General features: G+C 33.9%; 1 protein-coding gene across 1 annotated transcript in view; it reads left to right on the top strand.

The window, feature by feature from the left end:
• DPY19L2 (dpy-19 like 2) overlaps positions 1-20,566 on the top strand; it is a 96,704-nt gene that overhangs the window by 11,780 nt on the left and 64,358 nt on the right. Inside the window, exons 5-9 of the mRNA XM_019418155.2 lie at positions 9,060-9,180; positions 11,463-11,556; positions 16,920-16,977; positions 18,612-18,703; positions 19,889-19,988. Of these exons, the coding sequence (XP_019273700.1) occupies positions 9,060-9,180; positions 11,463-11,556; positions 16,920-16,977; positions 18,612-18,703; positions 19,889-19,988 (465 nt within the window). The remainder of the gene's footprint in view (positions 1-9,059; positions 9,181-11,462; positions 11,557-16,919; positions 16,978-18,611; positions 18,704-19,888; positions 19,989-20,566) is intronic.

Below are 20,566 nucleotides of genomic sequence, written 5' to 3'. Positions count from 1 at the left end.
ATGAGTTGAAGCCCCACTTTGGGTGTTAAGCCTGCTTAAAAACAAAAACAAAACCCACGTATGATTGGGTCTTGTTTTCTGATCCTTTCTGACAGTCTCTGTCTGTTGATTGGTACATTTAGATCATTGACATTCAAAGTAATAATTGATAAACTTGGACTGATATCTACTGTGTTTCTTGCTGTTTTCTATTTGTGGCCTTTGTTCTTTTTACTATTTTGACCAACAGTCTTTCTGTGCCTTTTTTGGTTTTAATTGAACTTTTACATTATTACATTTTCTCTCCTTTTTTAGGGTATCAGTTATAATTCTTTTTTTTTTTTTTTTTTTTTTTTTTTTACTTTTTTTGGTTGCCATAGAGTTTACAATACACATTTAGACTAATCCAAGACCACTTTCAAATAACATTAAATCACTTCCACGGTAGTGCCAGTACCTTATAATAACAAAATAATGGTAATTCCTCCCTCCCAACCCCTGAATCCTTTATGTTATTAATGTCATCTATACATAAGCTTACACGCATTCATAATGATACATAGTTGAATACATTGTTGCTATTACTATTTTGAACAAAACTTATATATGTTAGATCAATTAAGAATAATAAAAAGGAAACTTTTTATCTTCACTTTTCTTATTTTGATGCTCTTTTTTTCCTTATGTAGATTCAATGTCTGATCTATATCTTTTTCTATCCCCTCTAAAGAACTTTTTTACAAAGTTCCTCAATTTTTGTTTGTCTGAGAAAGTCTTTATTTCTCCTTCACTTTTAAAGGATATTTTCACATGATACAGAATTCCATGTTGGGTTTCTTTTTCTCCCAGCACTTTAAACATTATCAGTCCAGTTTCCTCTTGTTTGAATGGTTTCTGAGGAGAAGTCAGATGTAATTCTTTGCTGTACTCCTGTGTAAGTAAGATGTGTTTTTTCTTCTTGCTTCTTTCAGAATTTTTCCTTTGTCTTCGATTTTCTGTAGTTTAAATAACTATATGTGTAGATTTTTTTTCTTTTTTTCTTTTTTTCTTTTTTTTTTTTTTGGCATTTATCATGCTTGGTGTTCTCTGAGCTTCCTGGATCTGTGGTCTGACATCAATTTGAGGGAATTCTTTTCTTTTTTATGTTTATTTATTATGAGAGAGAGAGAGAGAGAGAGAGAGAGAGAGAGAGAGCACACAAGCAGGGAAGAGGCAGTGAGAGAGGGATAGAGAGAATCCCAAGCAGGCTCCGCACTGTCAGCACAGAGCCAGATGTGGGGCTTGATCTCATGAACCTGTGAGATCATAACCTGAGCTGAAACCAAGAGTCAGTCATACACTTAGCCTACTGAGCCATCCAGGTGCCCATGACATTAATTGGAAGGAATTCTGAGCCATTTCAAATATTTCTTCTTTTCCCTTCTCTCTTCTCCTTCTGGTATTCCCATTATATGTAGGTACACTTTTTGTTGTTGTCCCACGGTTCTTGAATATTCCAGGATTTTTTTTGTTATTTTTTTGTTTTGTCTTTTTTTTATTTTTGCTTTTCAGTTTTGAAGTTTCTATTGAAATATATTCAAGCTCAGAGATTCTTTCCTCATCCATGTCCAGTCTACTAATAAGCCTATCAAAGGCATTCTTGATTTCTGTTATTTATTTATTTATTTATTTATTTATTTATTTATTTATACATACATACATACATACATACATACCTCTAGCAATTGTTTTTGGTTCTTTCTTAGGATTTCTCTTTCTGATTACATTACCCATCTGTTCTTGCATGCTATTTACTTTATCCATTAGAACCTTTATCATATTAATAATAGTTGGTCTGAATTCCCAATTTGATAATTACAACATCCCTGCTTTGTCAGGTTCTGATGCTGTTCTGTTTCTTCAAACTTGTTTTTAGCTTTTAGTATGGCTTGTAATTGTTTCTTAATAGCTGGACCTGGGTGAAAGAACCACTGTCAATAAGCTTCCAGTAGCGTGGTGATAAGAGGCATTCTATAATCCTATTAGTAGGTGTCAGTCTTCTATGAACCTGTGCCTCTGGGCTGTAAACTTCACAAGTGCTTCTCAGGTTTTTTCCTCCCACTTAGGTGCAACAAGATGACTAGATGGGGCTGAAATTTGGTATTTCCCCCATTTCCCTGTGTGTTGGGCTCTGATAAAACCCTAGCAGGTTAGGCTCTAGTAAAATAATTTCTCCTGAGACAGGCTTTGTTAAGAAAAACACAGTGCTCTGGTCCTTTTTCCACTTCCCCTGCCAGAAGTGGGAGGGTATTTTTCTCTGATAGTCACTGTAAGAACCTGTTGAGCTCATAGAAGTAAAACTCATAAATATCTGGCACTTCCCTATTACTGGGTCTCCCTGGAGTTTGTGATTCTCAGACTTGTCTACCCTGTGCCTCCAGCAATTTATCAATTATAGTTTAGTTTTTCCTACTCTCCAACTGGTTCCCATGGAGGTTTTTGCTCATGGGTTTCTGTTCCACTAAGTTGTGATTCTCTCAATTTACCTGTCATTTTCAAATTTGGGGAGCAGGAGTTTGCCTTGTGACCTAACCTCTCTTATGGATCTAAGAATTACTGAACTTTTAGTTTGTTCAACTTTTTACTGGTTAGGATGAAGTTGCAACTTATGAGCTTCTTAGATGCTGGACTTGGAAACTTTGTATTTCATTTTTATTCAATTTAATATATATATTTTTTTATTTCCCTTGAGACTTTCTGTTTGATCCATGGATTTTTTAGAAGTGGGTTTTTTAGTTTCCAAGTGTTGGGAGATTTCCTTTTTTATCTTCCTGTTACTCATTTGTGGCTTAAATTCGTTGTGTTTAGAAAACACACTTTGTATCATTTTGATTCTTTTAAATTTGTTGAGGTTTGTTTTATGGCCCAGAATATGGTCCTCTTGAGATATATTCTGTGGGCACTTGAAAAAAGTATGTATTACATTATTATTGGGTGAAGTATTTTATAAATGTTGATTAGATGCTGTTGGATGATGGTGGTGGTGATATTTTCTCAGTGCTTGCTGATTTTCTGTCTAGCATCTATCCATTGTTGAGAGAGGAATGCTGAAGTCTTCAACTATAATTGTGGATTCATCTATTTCTCCTTTTAGGTCTATCAGTTCTTCATATATTTTACAGCAGTGTGTGAAGTGCATAGGCATTTAGGATTGCTGTCTTCTTGTTGGATTTTTATTATTATATAATAATCCTACCCCCTTCACTTATAAATTGTTTGCTCTGAAGCCTACTTTTCCTGATACTAACATAGTTACTTTTTTCTTTTGATTAATGTGTATATGGTATCTTTTTTCATCCTTATACTTTCAGTCTGCCTTTCTCATTATATTTGAAGTGAGTTTCTTGTAGATAGTTGAGTTATGTTTTTTAATTGTCAATCTCACGTTTTTTAATTTTGTATTTTACCACTTACATTTAATGTAATTATTAATTTGTTTCAGCTTGAGTCTGTTATTTTTTGTTTTCTGTTTGTCCTTGGGTTTTCATTTCTCTGTTTTCTTTTTTTTTTTTTTTGTCTTCCTATGGGTTATTTGAAGATTTAAAAATTATATTTTGATTTGTCTATACTTCTTGAATATATCTCCTTATGTAGCTTTTTTAGTGGTTGTTGTAGATATTACATATATGTAACTTATTACAGTCTATTGCTGTTATCATTTTACTAGTTCAAATAGTGCATAAAACTTACCCCCTTTTACATCTCTTTACCCTTCTCCCTTTATAACATCATCATCTTAAATAATTCCTCTACATCCATTTAAAACTACATCAGACAGACAGTACTATGATATTTGTTTTACCCTTCAAACTTTTTTTTTTTTTTTTTAATTTGAGAAGGGAAATCTATTTTACTTTAGTCATTAAAAAAAATTCCCTCCTTGGACAGCTGGGTGGCTTAGTCAGTTAAGCATCTGACTTTGGTTCAGGTCATGACCTCACAGTTCATGGGTTCAAGCCCTGCATTGGGCTCTGTGCTGACAACTCAGAGCCTGGAGCCTGCTTCAGATTCTGTTTTTCCCTCTCTCTTCCCCTCCCCTGTGCTCCTTGTCTCTGTCTGTCTGTCTGTCTGTCTCTCTCTCTCTCTCTCTCAAAAATAAATAAACATTAACAAATTAAAAAAAAATTCCTTCCTTCTTGATGTTCTAAGATGCCTTCTTTTAGGGTAAGTCTGCTAGCAACATATTTTCCTAGTTTGTTGTTTGGTTTTTTTTTTGTTCCATCCCTCATGTCCAACTCCCTTTAATTCTTAAAGGCTGTATTTTGCTGGTTATAGGATTCTAGGTTGACAGTTTTTTCTTTCAGCATTTGGTAAAGGTGACACTTCATTCTGGCCCTTCATGGTTTCTGATGAGAAATCTGTCATCAGTTGAATTTTTTTTTTTTTTCCTTTAGGTAAGATTTTGTTTTCTTACTCGTTGCTTTCAATATTTTTCTTTTTCAGTTTTCACAAGTGTTCAAAAGTGTGATGTGTCTTGGTGAGGATTTCTTTGGTTTTATACTATTTTTTGTTTGCTCAGCTTTGGTTTCCTCTTTTCTCTTTTCAAATCTTCAGTGATAAAAAATGTTAGATTTTTTTGTAGTAGTCCAAGAGATCCATAGATAACCTTATTTTTTTCAGTCTTTTTTTTTTTTTCTGTTATTCAGAGCAATTTCTATTGTTATATCTGCTAGTTCACTGATTATTCTCATCTATCCCCCTCATTCTCCTGTTAAGTTCATCCATTGAGTTTTAATTTTGGTTATTGTATTTTTCAGTTCTAAAATTTTTTGTTTGTTTCTTTCATATCTTCTATTTTTTTGCTAAAACTTTCAATTTCTTGACTAAGACTTTTCTGTGTTTTTATTTGTTTCAAGTACATTCATAATTGACTCATTGGAGTCATCTTGTTACTGCCAGATGGGTATGGAAGTCCATATTCTTCCCCTGGCCTCTGTTAACCCCAAGGTGGGGGTACTCTTCATTGCCATTGAAGGGATCAGAATCTGACTAACTCTGTGATCTCTATAGACACCATAATGTGGATGGCTTTGTTACCCCTGGGTGGTAATGAAAGCCCTGACTCTTCACTAGGCCTCCTCTGACATTACCCCACTGAGAAAGGAAAGTTATTTCTGGTTAGGGTAGAAGTCCAGGCTCCCTACATGGTCTATACTGACACCATGAAGATAGAGAGCTTCCTAGTTGGTTTTCTCCTACAACATCCCAGTGGGTAAGTTGGGGTGACTTGTTAAACCCTAAAGAAGGTTGAAGTCTCTTCTCAATTTGACCTTTGTTGGTAGGAGTGGGACCACATGTTTTTATTGTTGTTTTCTGTGGTTTTTGGTTGAGAGATATTATTGTCTATAAAATTTTTATGTATTCCTGGGCCTCTGCTTTCCTGGTCCTTTAGCTAGAGAGAGAAGGCTTTTGTTGGTCTTTTTTTTTTTTTTTTTAAATCAAATTTATTACCACGTGTATTCAAGTACTATGACCAAGGGTATGAGAATAGATTGGCTGTGTTTGCAACTTGTTTACAAAAGCCATTCAAGGAGTTAGGTTCACACATTTTCATTTTGACTCGAGAATATAGCTTTGCATATTACCTAGAAAGACGCCATGCATAAGCAAAGGTCATGATTTTTAAAAAGTGCTACATCTCCTTTCTCCTCATTTATTTTTTATTTTTATTTTTTCAATATATGAAGTTTATTGTCAAATTGGTTTCCATACAACACCCAGTGCTCATCCCAAAAGGTGCCCTCCTCAATACCTATCACCCACCCTCCCCTCCCTCCCACCCCCCATCAACCCTCAGTTTGTTCTCAGTTTTTAACAGTCTCTTATGCTTTTGCTCTCTCCCACTCTAACCTCCTTTTTTTTTTTTCCTTCCCCTCCCCCATGGGTTTCTGTTAAGTTTCTCAGGATCCACATAAGAGTGAAACCATATGGTATCTGTCTTTCTCTGTATGGCTTATTTCACTTAGCATAACATTCTCCAGTTCCATCCTTGTTGCTACAAAGGGCCATATTTCATTCTTTCTCATTGCCATGTAGTACTCCATTGTGTATATAAACCACAATTTCTTTATCCACTCATCAGTTGATGGACATTTAGGCTCTTTCCATAATTTGGCTATTGTTGAGAGTGCTGCTATAAACATTGGGGCACTATGTATCAGTATTCCTGTATCCCTTGGGTAAATTCCCAGCAGTGCTATTGCTGGGTCATAGGGTAGGTCTATTTTTAATTTTCTGAGGAACCTCCACACTGCTTTCCAGAGTGGCTGCACCAATTTGCATTCCCACCAACAGTGCAAGAGGGTTCCCGTTTCTCCACATCCTCTCCAGCATCTATAGTCTCCTGATTTGTTCATTTTGGCCACTCTGACTGGTATGAGGTGATATCTGAGTGTGGTTTTGATTTGTATTTCCTGTTGGTCTTTTTTGTGTCTGCGCCCATTGGTGTTTCTGTTGCCAGGATCTTTAACACCAATTCTGAGAAAATGAGGCAAAAAGAAAGTCCCAGAAACTCATCACCATTTTGTGCCTTAGGTCGGTCCTAAGATCCCTGGCTAGCTTGCCTTTTCTCTACCTTTCAAAGTTTTCTTACATTTGATTTATATAATTCCCAAGAGCTTTAGTCTCACTTAGAGAAATAGGAGAAAGTACATCTACTCCATCTTTCCCAAAACAGAAATTCATAGTATTTAAACATTTATATGTTGTTTTTTCATTTTGGTTCTGTTCAAGTTATTTTTTAATTTCCAATATGGTTTTTCCTTTGACCCATCGTATATTTGGTATTGTGTTGTTTAATTTTGGTTTCTAGCTTTATTTTTCTTTCCTTTTCTTTTCTCTTCTTTCTTTCCTTCTTTCTTTCTTCTTTTCTTTTTTTATTTCTGTAAGTACTTCTCAATGTCATTTGCAATAGTAACAATTGTATAGTATGGACCTGCCTGAGATCTAAGATGAAAGAAGCAGTTTTCTGTACCAGCTTTGACTATTTCCCAGCTAACCCTTCAGAGACACTCTTCTGTTCTTACTTCTGTGATTACCTGTGTAACTATAGCATGAATGCAAAAATCAAAAGACAACCTATTTCTTGAATCTTCCACTTTAGTTGATGTTGACTTACTCTGTGTGTAGGATGAGGATTTAGTTTACTACACTAGCTCCCTTTCTCCCAGCCTTTGATACTTATTTTCACTTTTTTGATTATTTTTAGAACTTTATATAGTAAAATCTCTGTTTCTTGTTTCCTTAATTTCCAACAGTATGGTCTCTTAGCTAATTTTTTTCTTTTCACTTGTTCAGAGATACTTATTGAATAATTAGCAGTTTTCAGTTTCCTTGATGTTATGAAAGAGTAATCATGATAATGTAAACTTGATAGCATTATAAGGGACGAGGCAACAAGGAGTCATTCAATCTCATTTCCCGTTGCGTAGATACAATGTGGAGATCTGGATTTGCATGCAACCTTCTCTAGTTCTGCAGTGTTGAAGTGGACTTCCATACTTTTTGCGTTCATCAGGGGATTAATTTCTCACCTACAGCTGAAAGTGTTAAGTGTGGAACAATATGTTTTAAAAAGGCAAAGCATTTAATGCTTAACTGTATGCCAGTATGTAATTTCTCATCTCCCATCACTCTTACAAGATGGTTATCACTAATGTCCTTTTGGAGATGAGGTGTGTGAGGTTCAGAGGTTGAAGGATTGGTTACTTCAGACTATCAAAACCATAACTTACAGAGTCAGAATTTGAGTTTAATTCTGACTTCAAAGCAATGCTTCCCTATTATATCAAGCTACCTTCCAGAAAGGAGTATAATTCTAGATTTAGCACATGCATTTAATGTAATAAAGTTTTTGTACATGGGTGATAAATACACAAGAATATATAACTTTTTGCATAAGGCCAGTTTTATACAAGTAAGTGATAAAACAGTAAATCTATACTTTTCGTATATGGAAAGATGTTTATTATGTTTGGTGATGCATATTACATTAGCATCTTAGATAATATATAATCCTGAATCACTTTAGCTCTGTGTGTGTTTTTGTATACCAAGGGGGAAACTGGAGGTATGATCACCAAAATACTAAAAATAGATCTAGGTGGTTTTCACTTTCACTTTAAACTCTTTATTTATTTATTTTTTTATTTCTTTTCCCAATGATTTTGTATTATTCCCAAATCTATAAAATTATTTTTTTAAAATCTCCCAACCATAAGCGTTTTGTTGTAATTTTCTGTTGTTGTCCTTTTCCCTTGTCTTTAAACTTCACCAAAGTGGATTGCAGATTGGGAAGAATTAGTTAATTAAATCTGCTTGGTTTAAGTTTTGTTTTGTTTTTTTAATTTTTTTTATTTTTGAGAGAGAGACAGAGACAGAGACAGAGTGTGAGCAGGGGAGGGGCAAAGAAAGAGGGAGACACAGAATCTGAAGCAGGCTTCAGGCTCTGAACTGTCAGCACAGAGCCTGATGTGGGGCTTGAACCCACGAACTGTGAGATCATGACCTAAGCCAAAGTTGGACACTTAACCAACTGAGCCACCTGCTTGGTTAAAGTTTTAATGGACGCAGGAGCTATTATCCCATATGCAGTTGGTTTTATATTTTGTAGACTATAAAGAAAATAAATTCAGTAAATGAAATGTTATGAAATATTCCCGTAAATCATTGTATTTTGCTATTAATAACCACCATATTTTAATTATGTACTATTATACTTGATTTTACAGCTACTGTTATTTATGTTGTAGAATTGATTACAAGAACATATTACAGAGATATTGATCATAACATACATACATTTTTGTAGATGTGCATTAATTAGTAATATACAACTTTAGTTTATTGTGTATATATATATATATATATATATATATATATATATATAATTTTAAAAGGACTGTTTTCCAAGTGAAATGATTTAAATAAATTTGTCAAAAGTTTATAATGTCAAAGGAAGCCATCATAAAGTAGTATTTTGGAAAAAGTTTTCTTATGAAGATATTTTTCTCCATCATCTCTTTTTGTTTTTGTCTTTGTAGGTGATTATAGCCTTCTGGTATCGTATATTTGTGGGAATAATGAGTTTATTTGGGCTAGAAGCTAAGACCTGCTGGAATGTCACCAGAGTAGAACCTTTAAATGAAGTTCAAAGTTGTGAAGGCAGGTTTCTTTCTAAATGCTGCCATGTTGTCATTAATATTTACAAAAATGTTTTATAGAGTGGTGACTCATTTTAAGAATTATAAATTACTGTGATTTGTTTTCTTTAAAACACTGTAGAGCTGATTAAAAGAGTATAAATAGAATAAAAAGATTTAAAAAAAGTTTTGGGGTAGTTTAAATGTATAAAATTGGGGTATGTAGAGTAAACAGTCAAATATCTACCTGTAATTGTTCATGTAAAAATTTGGTTATGCATACATACATAAAAATCAAATGTGCAATTAATAGATTGCTTTAGAAATACTGTTTCTTATATTCTCACAGTTCATGAATAGTTCTACTTGAACTCTCCGTATACATCTTCATTGGCACCTTTGTCAAAGAACCCCGTTTGGAATCCTCAGTTTCCCAGGATCTATAATTGTCACTTCTATTTGAGATATTTGTCGTTTAGCACTTTTAAAGTCTAAGAACTTTATTCAAAGTCACATTTATCTACTTGCATAATATTTGCATTTCTTATTTCTTCATATTCTCTACATGACTACTTAACTGTATTTTATAAATATATTTTTTAGATTTGTTTATACAACATTTATTTCTTAGAATGTCCGCTAAATCTGTGTTTCTGTATTTTCCTTACATTTTTCTAATTTTCTCAGCTGATCTTTGTAGCATCTAAAATAGCATTGATAGGGGATAGTTGAGGGGCGATTAGACTTTTTTTGTACAAAGTAATCAAGAAAATGTTTCATAAAATGAGAAACTTTGTAATGACTCAGCTTAGAAGTTAACATTTTTTTCTGAAGGATGGGGAAAAATTGCCATATATGTGTGTGTGTATATATGACACATATATATATGTACACACACACATATATGATGTTTATTAAGTTGCCACTAAGTGATAGGTTATTGTTTGCACTTAGAACCCAGATGATCCAGGTAGGCATAGACCTTACCCTCATAGAGTTTACACGTAAGAGGGGTGTTAGTGGTTACAACTGCGATGGATATTGTAAATAAGAAAATAAGGTTGCTGAGTTTAGGAGTAAAAGAGAAGTGTTTCAAGATTAGGAACCAGAATATTCAGAAGTCCTGACGCAAGAGAGAACTGAAAGAAGGCTAGACTTTTGGGAGCAGAGAGAGAAAGAAGAAAAAATGGTGTGAAGTGATGCTAGCAGTGTAAGGAAGGGTCAGAAACAAAAGGCCACATGCTGGTTAAGGATTTTGTATTTTGTACTTTATTCATTGAAGAATGTTAGCAGATTAACATTTTAAAAACATTATTTTGACAGTTGTATGGAAAATATATTAGTAAAGGACAAAAGTGGGTTTAGTGAGACCAGGAGGAGACTATTAAGCTCTTAGCAAGTGATTGCGGTTGTTGTGTGTGTGTTGGGGGGGGGGGGGGGGGCGGAGATAACTGGGAAATGCAGAGATTTGTGGGATATTGGAAGTAGAATTGACAAGATTGGGTAACCGATTGATGGGGGAGGGGAAAGTGAGTGAAGTCCTGTTAACATTGGTTTCTGGCTTAAGTGATAGTTTCTTTGAATGGAAAAAAACTTTTTAAAAGTAGCAGGTTTGGGGTGCCCGGGTGGCTCAGTCATGTAAGCTTCTGACTTCAGCTTAGGTCATGATCTCATAGTTTGTGAGTTCAAGCCCTACATCAGGCTTTGTGCTGACAGCTCAGAGCCTGGAGCCTGCCTCAGATTCTGTATCTCCCTCTTTTTGACCCTCCCCCACTCATGCTCTCTCTTTCTCTCTCTCAAAAATAAATAAACATTGAAAAGATGTTTTAAGGAGCAGGTTTGAATTGCTACATTAGTTTGAGATACCTAGGAGACCTGAAAGTGGGGAGGTCAAGTGGCTACCTGCCTGGATACATAGAGGAAGAAGAAAGTCGCAAAGGATAAAAATAATGCAGTAGGTCTTCTACTGTAATACAGCAAGTGACTTTACAGAGAATTCTAGATACTGAACAATAGCAACATCACCTAAACAAAATAATACACCACCAACTAATCATTGCAGTATAATAATACTTCATTAGGGCAACGTATAAATGTAACTACAATAAAGTGTAAAATACAAATGTAATAATACCTGATATAAGGGGAAGGTACTTATGTAACTATTAAGTAGAGCAGCAATCTGAAAAGCAAATGTTTTCAGCAAGTTCTGAACCCTTGAATCCAAGGCACTGAGACAGTTATGCCCAATTGCCTTATAGTCATTTATTCATGAAGTACTAATAATCTGTGTCTTTTTTAAAGGATTGGGAGACGCTGCTTGCTTTTATGTTGCTGTGATTTTTATTTTAAATGGAGTAATGATGGGATTGTTCTTCATATATGGTGCATACCTGAGGTAAGATTACTGTGTTAGATCTTTCAGTGGACCTATAAAGACTGGGTGACATTTTCTGATTAAATGAAAAGGATAATTATGAGATTAATTGATTAATAGTATGAAATTTTATACATTTATTTTTTTCAGAAACTTAGTTAATATCACGCAACCAGAAACTAAAGCTGTCACTTAAAGGCCTCTCTTTTAATCCTTCTGGGTTTTGTTTTTGTTTTGTTTTTGTTTTTGTTTTTGTTTTTTTTTAAGACTAAGATTCCTTAACAAAGCCTTTAGTGAGAATACCACCAGGCCATATGTAAAATTATTATAACATTAGAGGAATCTTTGGTTGGCATTAGTGACTGATTATTTCTAATTTTAATGTCTGTACATGTGAAATTAAGAAAGTATAAAAGAAAACATATATCACTATGGCAGACACTTATATTTGATAGCCTATGTTTCTTGTTAATGGTACCACAATTTGGTTTAGGGTAGCAGTGTGTCCAGTCTCAGGTGATAGGTTGAAGTTAATTATGATAATCATGTAATCTGCTTCCCACTCTCCATTGCTTCTTGGGATGGCCATATGAGTTAGTTTTTTCATCGAAAAATATGATGAAATCAGTCTTGTTTATACTTAGGAAAGCATTTGTCTTTCTGACAAAAGGATAGATTTCAGCTGTCTTTTCTCTGTCTTCTGCTTTTAAACTTTAGGGTGATGCTTAGAGTTGCTGCACTCATCTTGTGACCAAGAGGGAAAGGCCACAAATATAGCACCTAAGTGTGCTCTAACATCCTTGTGCTGGTGAACCAATGCCAGCAGACACTTATCTTTCATTTTTTTAATTGAATGATATCAGCCACTTTTGTTAGGTTTTATTTCTTACAGCAAAATATATTCCTAACTGATCAGCAGCCTTCTTTATAATGTTATTCTTGAATTTAAAGTTGAAAACCTAGGGGCACCTGGGTGGCTCAGTCAGTTGGGTGTCTGACTTTAGCTCAGATCATTATCTCACGATTCGTGAGTTCTAGCCCTGTGTCGGGCTCTGTGCTGACAGCTGGGAACCTGGAGCCTGCTTTGGATTCTGTGTCTCCCTCTCTCTCTGCCCCACCCCTGCTAATGTTCTGTCTCTGTCTCTCAAAAATGAATAAACCTTAAAAAAAATAAAGTTAAAAATGCAAAGACCTAAAGAAATGCAAAAGACCTAAAATAGTGGAGACATTCTTGAAGAAGATAGGAGGACTTGCTTTAGTAATCATTTCTGTATTATAAATCTGATGTAAATAAGGTAATGTGATTGTGGTATGGGGGTAGGCAGGTAGATCAGTGGAGTAAAGCAGGTCTCAGAAACACTTGGCCCATTTAAAGACACTTGATGTATGCTAAGAGTGGATATTGTCCATCAGTAGGTAAGGACCAGCTTCTCAACACATGGTCCTGGAATCACTGGAAGATCATAAGGAACAAAGAGAAGTTGAAACTGTACAAAAATTAAATCCTAGTTAGAGTAAAAACTCAAATATGAAAGAAAAAAATATAAAATGCTTAGAATGAATATCAGTAACTTGGGATAAGAAAAGATTTCTTTAAACAAGGAACAAAAGTTTAGCCATGAAGAAGAAAACTAATAAATTTGATGGGAAGAATTAAATTCCTCAAGGCATTATAGAATGAAAAGATAATCCACAAACTGGGAAAAGACATTACAAAGCATATAACCAACATTGTATCCAGACTTTGCAATCAGGTGGCACTCCAGGTGCCAGGAATACAAAACAACCTCTGTCCTTTTAGAATTTATATTCTAGAGAGTAGACAAGACTAAGAAGACAGACAACCCAATAGAAAAGTGCACAGAGTACTTATGATCAGACATATATGAGAAGAATTCCAAATTGCCAATAAACATATGTAAAGTTGACTACCATAATTACTTATCAGAAAAATACAGATTTTATCCACAAGGATATTTCACATCTACTAGATTGACAAAAGGAACTTTTTTCTGTGGCAAGTGGACATACAAATTAGTACAACTATTTTGGAAAAACAGTGTGCATTAATTTAGTAAAGTTGAAAGTGTAGACACTTTCTAACTCTGCAATTCCAATTTAAAGTATATACACCTTTAAATACAGGGAACAAACTTGGTGTTTGCCACTGAGGAGGGGAATGGGGAATGAGCAAAATAGATAAAGGAGAATGGGAGATACAGGCTTCCAGTTATGGAATGAGTAAGTCACAGGGAGAAAAGGCACAGCATTGGGAATATAGTTAATGGTATTGTAATAGTGTTGTATGGTGACAGATGGTAGCTACATCTGTGAGTATATCATAATGTATAGAGATGTTGAATCATGTTGTATACCTGAAACTAACATAATTGTGTGCCAATTATACATACATATACATACATATATATATATATATATATATATATATATATATATATACACACCTAAGAAACTTTTACATGTGTACACCAGAAAGTATGTATTGCATGTGACACCAGCAGTGTTGTTTGTAAGAGCTGCAAGCTGAAAACAACTCTATCTATGAACAGAGAAATGTACCCATTACAGTTTATTAATAGTGAACTACTACACAACATTGAAAATTAATGAGCTGTAGCTATACACGTCAACATGGACAATTCTTACAAATAGAATGTTGAATGAATGAAGGCAAGCACAGAATTAAAGAAAGGCTGCATACTTCCATTTGAATACAGTTTAAAAACAGATTAAAGTAAATCATAGTATGTGTATAGATGTGGTTATATTAATACTCACAAAAATCAGGATAGTGGCTTTTGAAGGGGTGTCAGGTGGGGACCCAAGGCGTGATCAGTTTTCTGTTTCAATGATATATAGTGGTTGAAAGGATGTTCACTTTATAATTGTTCTAGAAACTAGAAAATTTTATGTACGTTTTAATATATGTTTTTTAGGAAAATATAAGCTCATCAATATTTTGATGGAAAAGAATTACTTTTAGATTATGTTGGCAGCTTAAAATGAAGAAATCAGGAGACTATAGATGCTGGAGAGGATGTGGAGAAACAGGAACCCTCTTGCACTGTTGGTGGGAATGCAAATTGGTGCAGCCGCTCTGGAAAGCAGTGTGGAGGTTCCTCAGAAAATTAAAAATAGACCTACCCTATGACCCAGCAATAGCACTGCTAGGAATTTATCCAAGGGATACAGGAGTACTGATGCATAGGGGCACCTGTACCCCAATGTTTATAGCGGCACTCTCAACAATAGCCAAATTATGGAAAGAGCCTAAATGTCCATCAACTGATGAATGGATAAAGAAATTGTGGTTTATATACACAATGGAATACTACGTGGCAATATATGGCCTTTTGTAGCAACATGGATGGAACTGGAGAGTGTGATGCTAAGTGAAATAAGCCATACAGAGAAAGACAGATACCATATGGTTTCACTCTTATGTGGATCCTGAGAAACATAACAGAAACCCATGGGGGAGGGGAAGGAAAAAAAAAAAAAAAAAAAAAAGAGGTTAGAGTGGGAGAGAGCCAAAGCATAAGAGACTGTTAAAAACTGAGAACAAACTGAGGGTTGATGGGGGGTGGGAGGGAGGGCAGGGTGGGTGATGGGTATTGAGGAGGGAACCTTTTGGGATGAGCACTGGGTGTTGTATGGAAACCAATTTGACAGTAAATTTCATATATTAAAAAATAAAAAAAAATTGTTAAAAAAAAAAAAGATTATGTTGGCAGCTTTAAAATGTTCTATTTTTGAAATTATCCATATTATTCTTTTTTTATATGGAAGATGTTATACAAGACTAAAATTTTTCAAAGTTAATATTTTTCCCTGGGAGAACTACCCAAGAGGTTATAGTCTTCTCTGAATTGTTTACACAGTTCAGGAATATCAAATACATTATTCGGCTCCAGTCTTTAAAAAAAAGGATATATAGATAAAACATATGTTGGCTATAAAAATGTTTACCCCCCCAAAAAAAAAAAAAAAAAAAAAAAAGTGTTTACCCCCAAAATCAAGAGCACACTGTATATACACTGTATGTCAGCTAACTTGACAATAAATTATAAGTTAGCTGACATACAGTGTATGTATATATATATATATGTATATATATGTATGTATATGTGTATATATATACATGATTATATACACATATATACATATATATACACATATACATATATATACATATATATACATATATATATGTATATATAGTGTCACCAATATTGTGACGAGAGCAGAAACAATGGCATATGAGAAACAAAGAAATAGGAAGCGGGGGTAAATTTATATTTCTTACCCTGGCTACCCTCGCCGTTGGCAGCAACTTGGAATGTAGCTATTCCATTTCTGTTCTTTTGGTGGTTAATAATAAAACATTAACATGCTTATCTGACTTTATCAAGTCTAAAATTAATTGAGATATTTCCCCTTCTTACAATACAAGGAATTTGAGGACACTTTGCTTCAAAGCAGCCCCTCATATCTTACAATTATTATCGTAGTTTAGTGCTACTATTTCCCCTCCATAGCAGTCACTGTTATCGCCGTTTATGTTGTTGAATCTTGCTCACATTTATATCCACATGGTCCTACTTTCTGTATGCTACAGTCTTCTGCCTCTCACAGGTTCCTCCTCGCAATTTCTTTCTTTTCAAAGGCATTCTTTGAATTTTCTTTCATGAAAATCTGTTGATGGTTTATCACTTCCTATTAGCTTTCCTCTGCTTGTTGTTTTGAGCTCATTTCGTTAGTTCTTCAGTCATTCATGTGATATTGTCTTCCAAGTGTGAAGCCGTGGATACAGTGATGACAATGTACAAAGAAAAGGCAACTTTAAGAAACAGTTCGTAATCTTTGATGATTATCAGCCATCTGGGATCTAAGTTTTGCATTTTGCATTGCTGTTTCTTTGGGACTTAACAAAAGAATGTTTGTAGTAGTTTAGATAGTTCAGAGTTACTGCTAAGTGAAACTTTTGGGCTCTTGTCTTCATCTCCCAGTCACTGAAATCCAATTTCAAAAACAAAACCTGGCCTCCATTGAGAAAATTCAAAGAATGCAGTATAGGCTTTGAAATGCTGGCCTGTAAAAAACTTTTATGTTCACATGTATTTTGTTTAGAAAATATTTTAAATACAATAAATTATAAAATTCTGATTTCTTTATATGTATACTTTGTATGCTTGTACATTCAAGATTAAAATATTAACTACATGGGTACTTTTGAAATTGTTACTATCATTTTATATGGTTCAGTACTGTGGTGTCTTAAATATGACTTTAAATTGTAAGAGATAATTTTGTGAGGAACTATATTTTGCATGAATTATGAATGTATACTCTTTTTTTAACAGCGGGACTCAACTTGGAGGTCTAATTACGGTATTATGCTACTTTTTCAACCATGGAGAGGTTTGTTTTCTAGAAAATAATTTTTAAGAAATAGAAGGGGCTGTATAGGAACAAGGAAATACATTCATCAAAACAATATATAATTGCATGTTACTTAGGACTTCGCAATATTTTAAAGAACCTTATGTTGTAAGTTTATATATTAATCATGTTAATCCACATTTTTACATAATTAGAATTCATGATGTGAAGTATCGTGCTTGGTTTTTAGTATACCTACATTTTGTAGAAAAAGCAAATACTGTACTTATTGAGTTCAGGCACTTGATAAATATCTCATTTACTCATACCACACTTTATTGGAAGGTAGCTGTTCTCCTCACGGTAGAAGATGTGAAATTGTAATTTAGGCTGGTTGTTACTTATGCAAGATTTCACATTCAGTACCTGGTGAAGCTGGGTTTCCCATTCTCCATCTGTCTTGCTCTAATACCTTGTTTCTGTTATTACATCAGGCTGCGTTTTTCAGTGACACAAAATGCTGAATTCAAAATAGAAATTTACTAACTCAGTCCAATGGGGTATAGTCTACCTACAAAGAGCTCATAGAAACTTAGAGTATGATAGATTCATTCAACAAAATACTGAGTACATGACCTATGCCAGATTCTGTTCGATGCTGAGGATGTGGCAGTGAAAAGTGAGAGAATATGACTGCTAGCTTTTGGAAGCAAAATATGTAATATGTTTTGGCATGGGTTACATAGGGTTGAAGTTTCTGTTACTACTGGGAAAGGCGGACACTTGGTGAATTTTAGAAAACTAGTTAGACAAGGGAATCATAAAAACTATACATAAATATCTTTAATGTATAAACTTAAACGAATACATTGTCATTCACCAGGTGTTAGTATAAAGGCAAGAACTTTTCTTTGAGTATGCCAAACTTTCTTAAACATACCATAATTAATCTTCCAAAGTTTATAGTTTTGGTTTCTTAGAATAGGAGTAATAAGAGTTTATAAGAGTTATGATTTTCTCTAGAATTTTAGAATTCTTGACATAGAACTTTTATAATATTCTCACTCATGTCTTAGAAATGATTAGTTTTAAAGCCTGTACAAAATGTTAATACTTTCATTTATGCATCACATTAGTGATTTACAAATACTTCCAGTTGTTTTTAGAAATTTGCAGTTAACTCTTTTAAAGGTATATTTCACCAATTCAGAGACCATCTTAATTATTTGTACTGTGTGTCTGTACTCATTAAACTTGTTATGTGTAAACTCTCTTGGTGCTTGTGCATGCCCTTGGTGACATTTGGTTAAATATTTTTCTGGGCCACAGCCCTGGGATGCCAGGATCATTAGTGCAGAGCTAGAATGTGGATCTGGTTGTCAGTCCCAGAATCCTCACCACTCCTATGCCTGTCATCTTGTTTGTCCTTCAGGTTTTCTTATATTTGGCATGATACATCTTTCACTTGCTTCTGGACTTGCTAGTCAATGGCTCTCTACCTAATGCCTGTATGCCCATTAAGCGAGCTCCAAAAACTGAGAAGCTATCCCAGCTATTCAGAAATCAATGAGTCTGGTATTAAAAGTATTAAAACCAGCCTACCCATGATTTTTAGATTACTAATGTTTACTGTAATGGAACATAAAGCAAAGTAAGCATTTTATTGATTTCAGGCTACTCGTGTAATGTGGACACCACCTCTCCGGGAAAGTTTCTCATATCCATTTCTTGTACTTCAGATGTGCATTTTAACTTTGATTCTCAGGTAATTTTTGTCTATAAACAAATCTAAATAAATTATGTAAGCTTTCTTAAAATATGCTTCAACTTATTAAGTTATAATTGTCAAATTTAGTTTTCCTTTTATTTATAGTTACTTTAAAATTAAATTGAGTATCTAGTTGAGAAAATAATCTAAAATTACGCAAATAATTGCTTTCCACTTGAGTCTAGACTACAGATTTTTGGTAATCTAAATTCCTAGAGAGATGGTTTCTTTTTATATTTTTGAAGTGATTTTAGTCTGACCAGTCAGGGGGTTCCTGGAATGAAATGTGTTAACTACAACATTTAGGATTATACCCGTGAGTGCATGTATTATATACTCTGTACTTTAGCCAAGAGTCATTTTTGTTTGGTAAATATAACTGAGTACTTAGTGAATATATTTTGTGATAATATAACAAAACAATAGGAACATTTAAAGTTTTGCTTTTGAAAATTTATATAACATAGTGTAAGGATTTATCAAAATCCAGTATACCTTTTATAAAAAAGAACGGCTACAATTTTATGATTTACACAAAATGTTGTACGTTTCTTTTTCATATTCTAAAAGATATTAACACTATCTATGGTAAAAGGTGTTGGTTACTGATATTTCATAATTGCAGACTGGACAGTTTAAAACTTCAGTGTGCAGTAGTTTATAACTGCATTCCAGAATTCTCTTTAAGTCATCATTTTAATTTTTTTCTTTAAATTTTTCTCATTGTTAATTTATTACTTCACCAGCTTGTACACTTTTCCTCCATTGCTTTTTGAAATATAAAAATGGTGGTATATAAAACTGTTGCTGCTACTATAGGCTAAGTATCTTGAGCTATGCAGGGTCAGTTCATGTTCTATTTTCTGACCACATTGCTGGAGTATTAAATTTCTTATGTCATGCACAGTGAAAGGAAAATAAACTTTTATGTTTAAAGTATTTTATTTACTGGTAAACTAGATACAGTATTTAAACTGCTAATTTAGATTGTTTTGTACTAAGCATTTTTATAACAGGTATTTTAAGTTCTTTTTAATGAGTTTTTAAATTTAACTATATTTTGTTGCCTTAGATCAAAGGTAAGGAGTCATTAGATTTCATCATTTTGCAGTTAGCTTTTCTGTTTAGTGATAGGCTCAACTTTAATGGTAAAACTTACTGGTATTAATTCTCTCTATTAAGGACCTCGAACAATAGTAGAAGGCATTTTATTGCACTCTGTCTTTCCAATGTTGCTTTTATGCTTCCCTGGCAGTTTGCTCAGTTTATACTTTTTACTCAGGTAAGATGATTTCAAACTAATTTAAGTTGAATGCAAGATGTACTTGGTTGCTTTTATAGAAGTTTTAAAATGTCATGATGTTACTGCTCTAATAGTTTTTTTAAAATATGGAATAACTATAGTTCTACTTTCTATTAATGTATTGGTTTAGTTAGGCAGATATTAATGATCAACACGCAAAAGACCTTTTCTTATTTAAGTCACAATTTTTCTTGTTTATTTTTGAGATGATCTCTATAAATTTGCCTGTAGATTTTCCTTTTATCTTAGGAATCATTTTGGATGCCAAGCTACCCAACATGGTAAGGGCCAATCCTATTCTTCATGGTAGGGGGTATTTGCTTCTAATCTAGTTTACCGTTGGCTGTTTTGTCTGAAGAGCAGAATCATACTGGACAGCGCTTCTCAGAGCTTCAATCGTGGTATTATTTGAATGAATTTGAGGCCATATCCTGCCATTAAGTAACTAACGGCAAGAAACTGAGCTGGAAAAGCAGAGAGTAAAAGGTCAATTTTGATGAAATTTCATGATACCCAAATTTTCCATCAGAGCTCCTTTCTACCTAACTAACTAGCAC

Source organism: Panthera pardus, unplaced genomic scaffold (genome assembly GCF_024362965.1).
Source record: "Panthera pardus isolate Hobbes unplaced genomic scaffold, ASM2436296v1 HiC_scaffold_8, whole genome shotgun sequence".
Lineage (NCBI taxonomy): Eukaryota > Metazoa > Chordata > Mammalia > Carnivora > Felidae > Panthera > Panthera pardus.
Note: the sequence above shows the minus strand (reverse complement) of the source record. Positions and strands in the feature narration are given on the sequence as shown.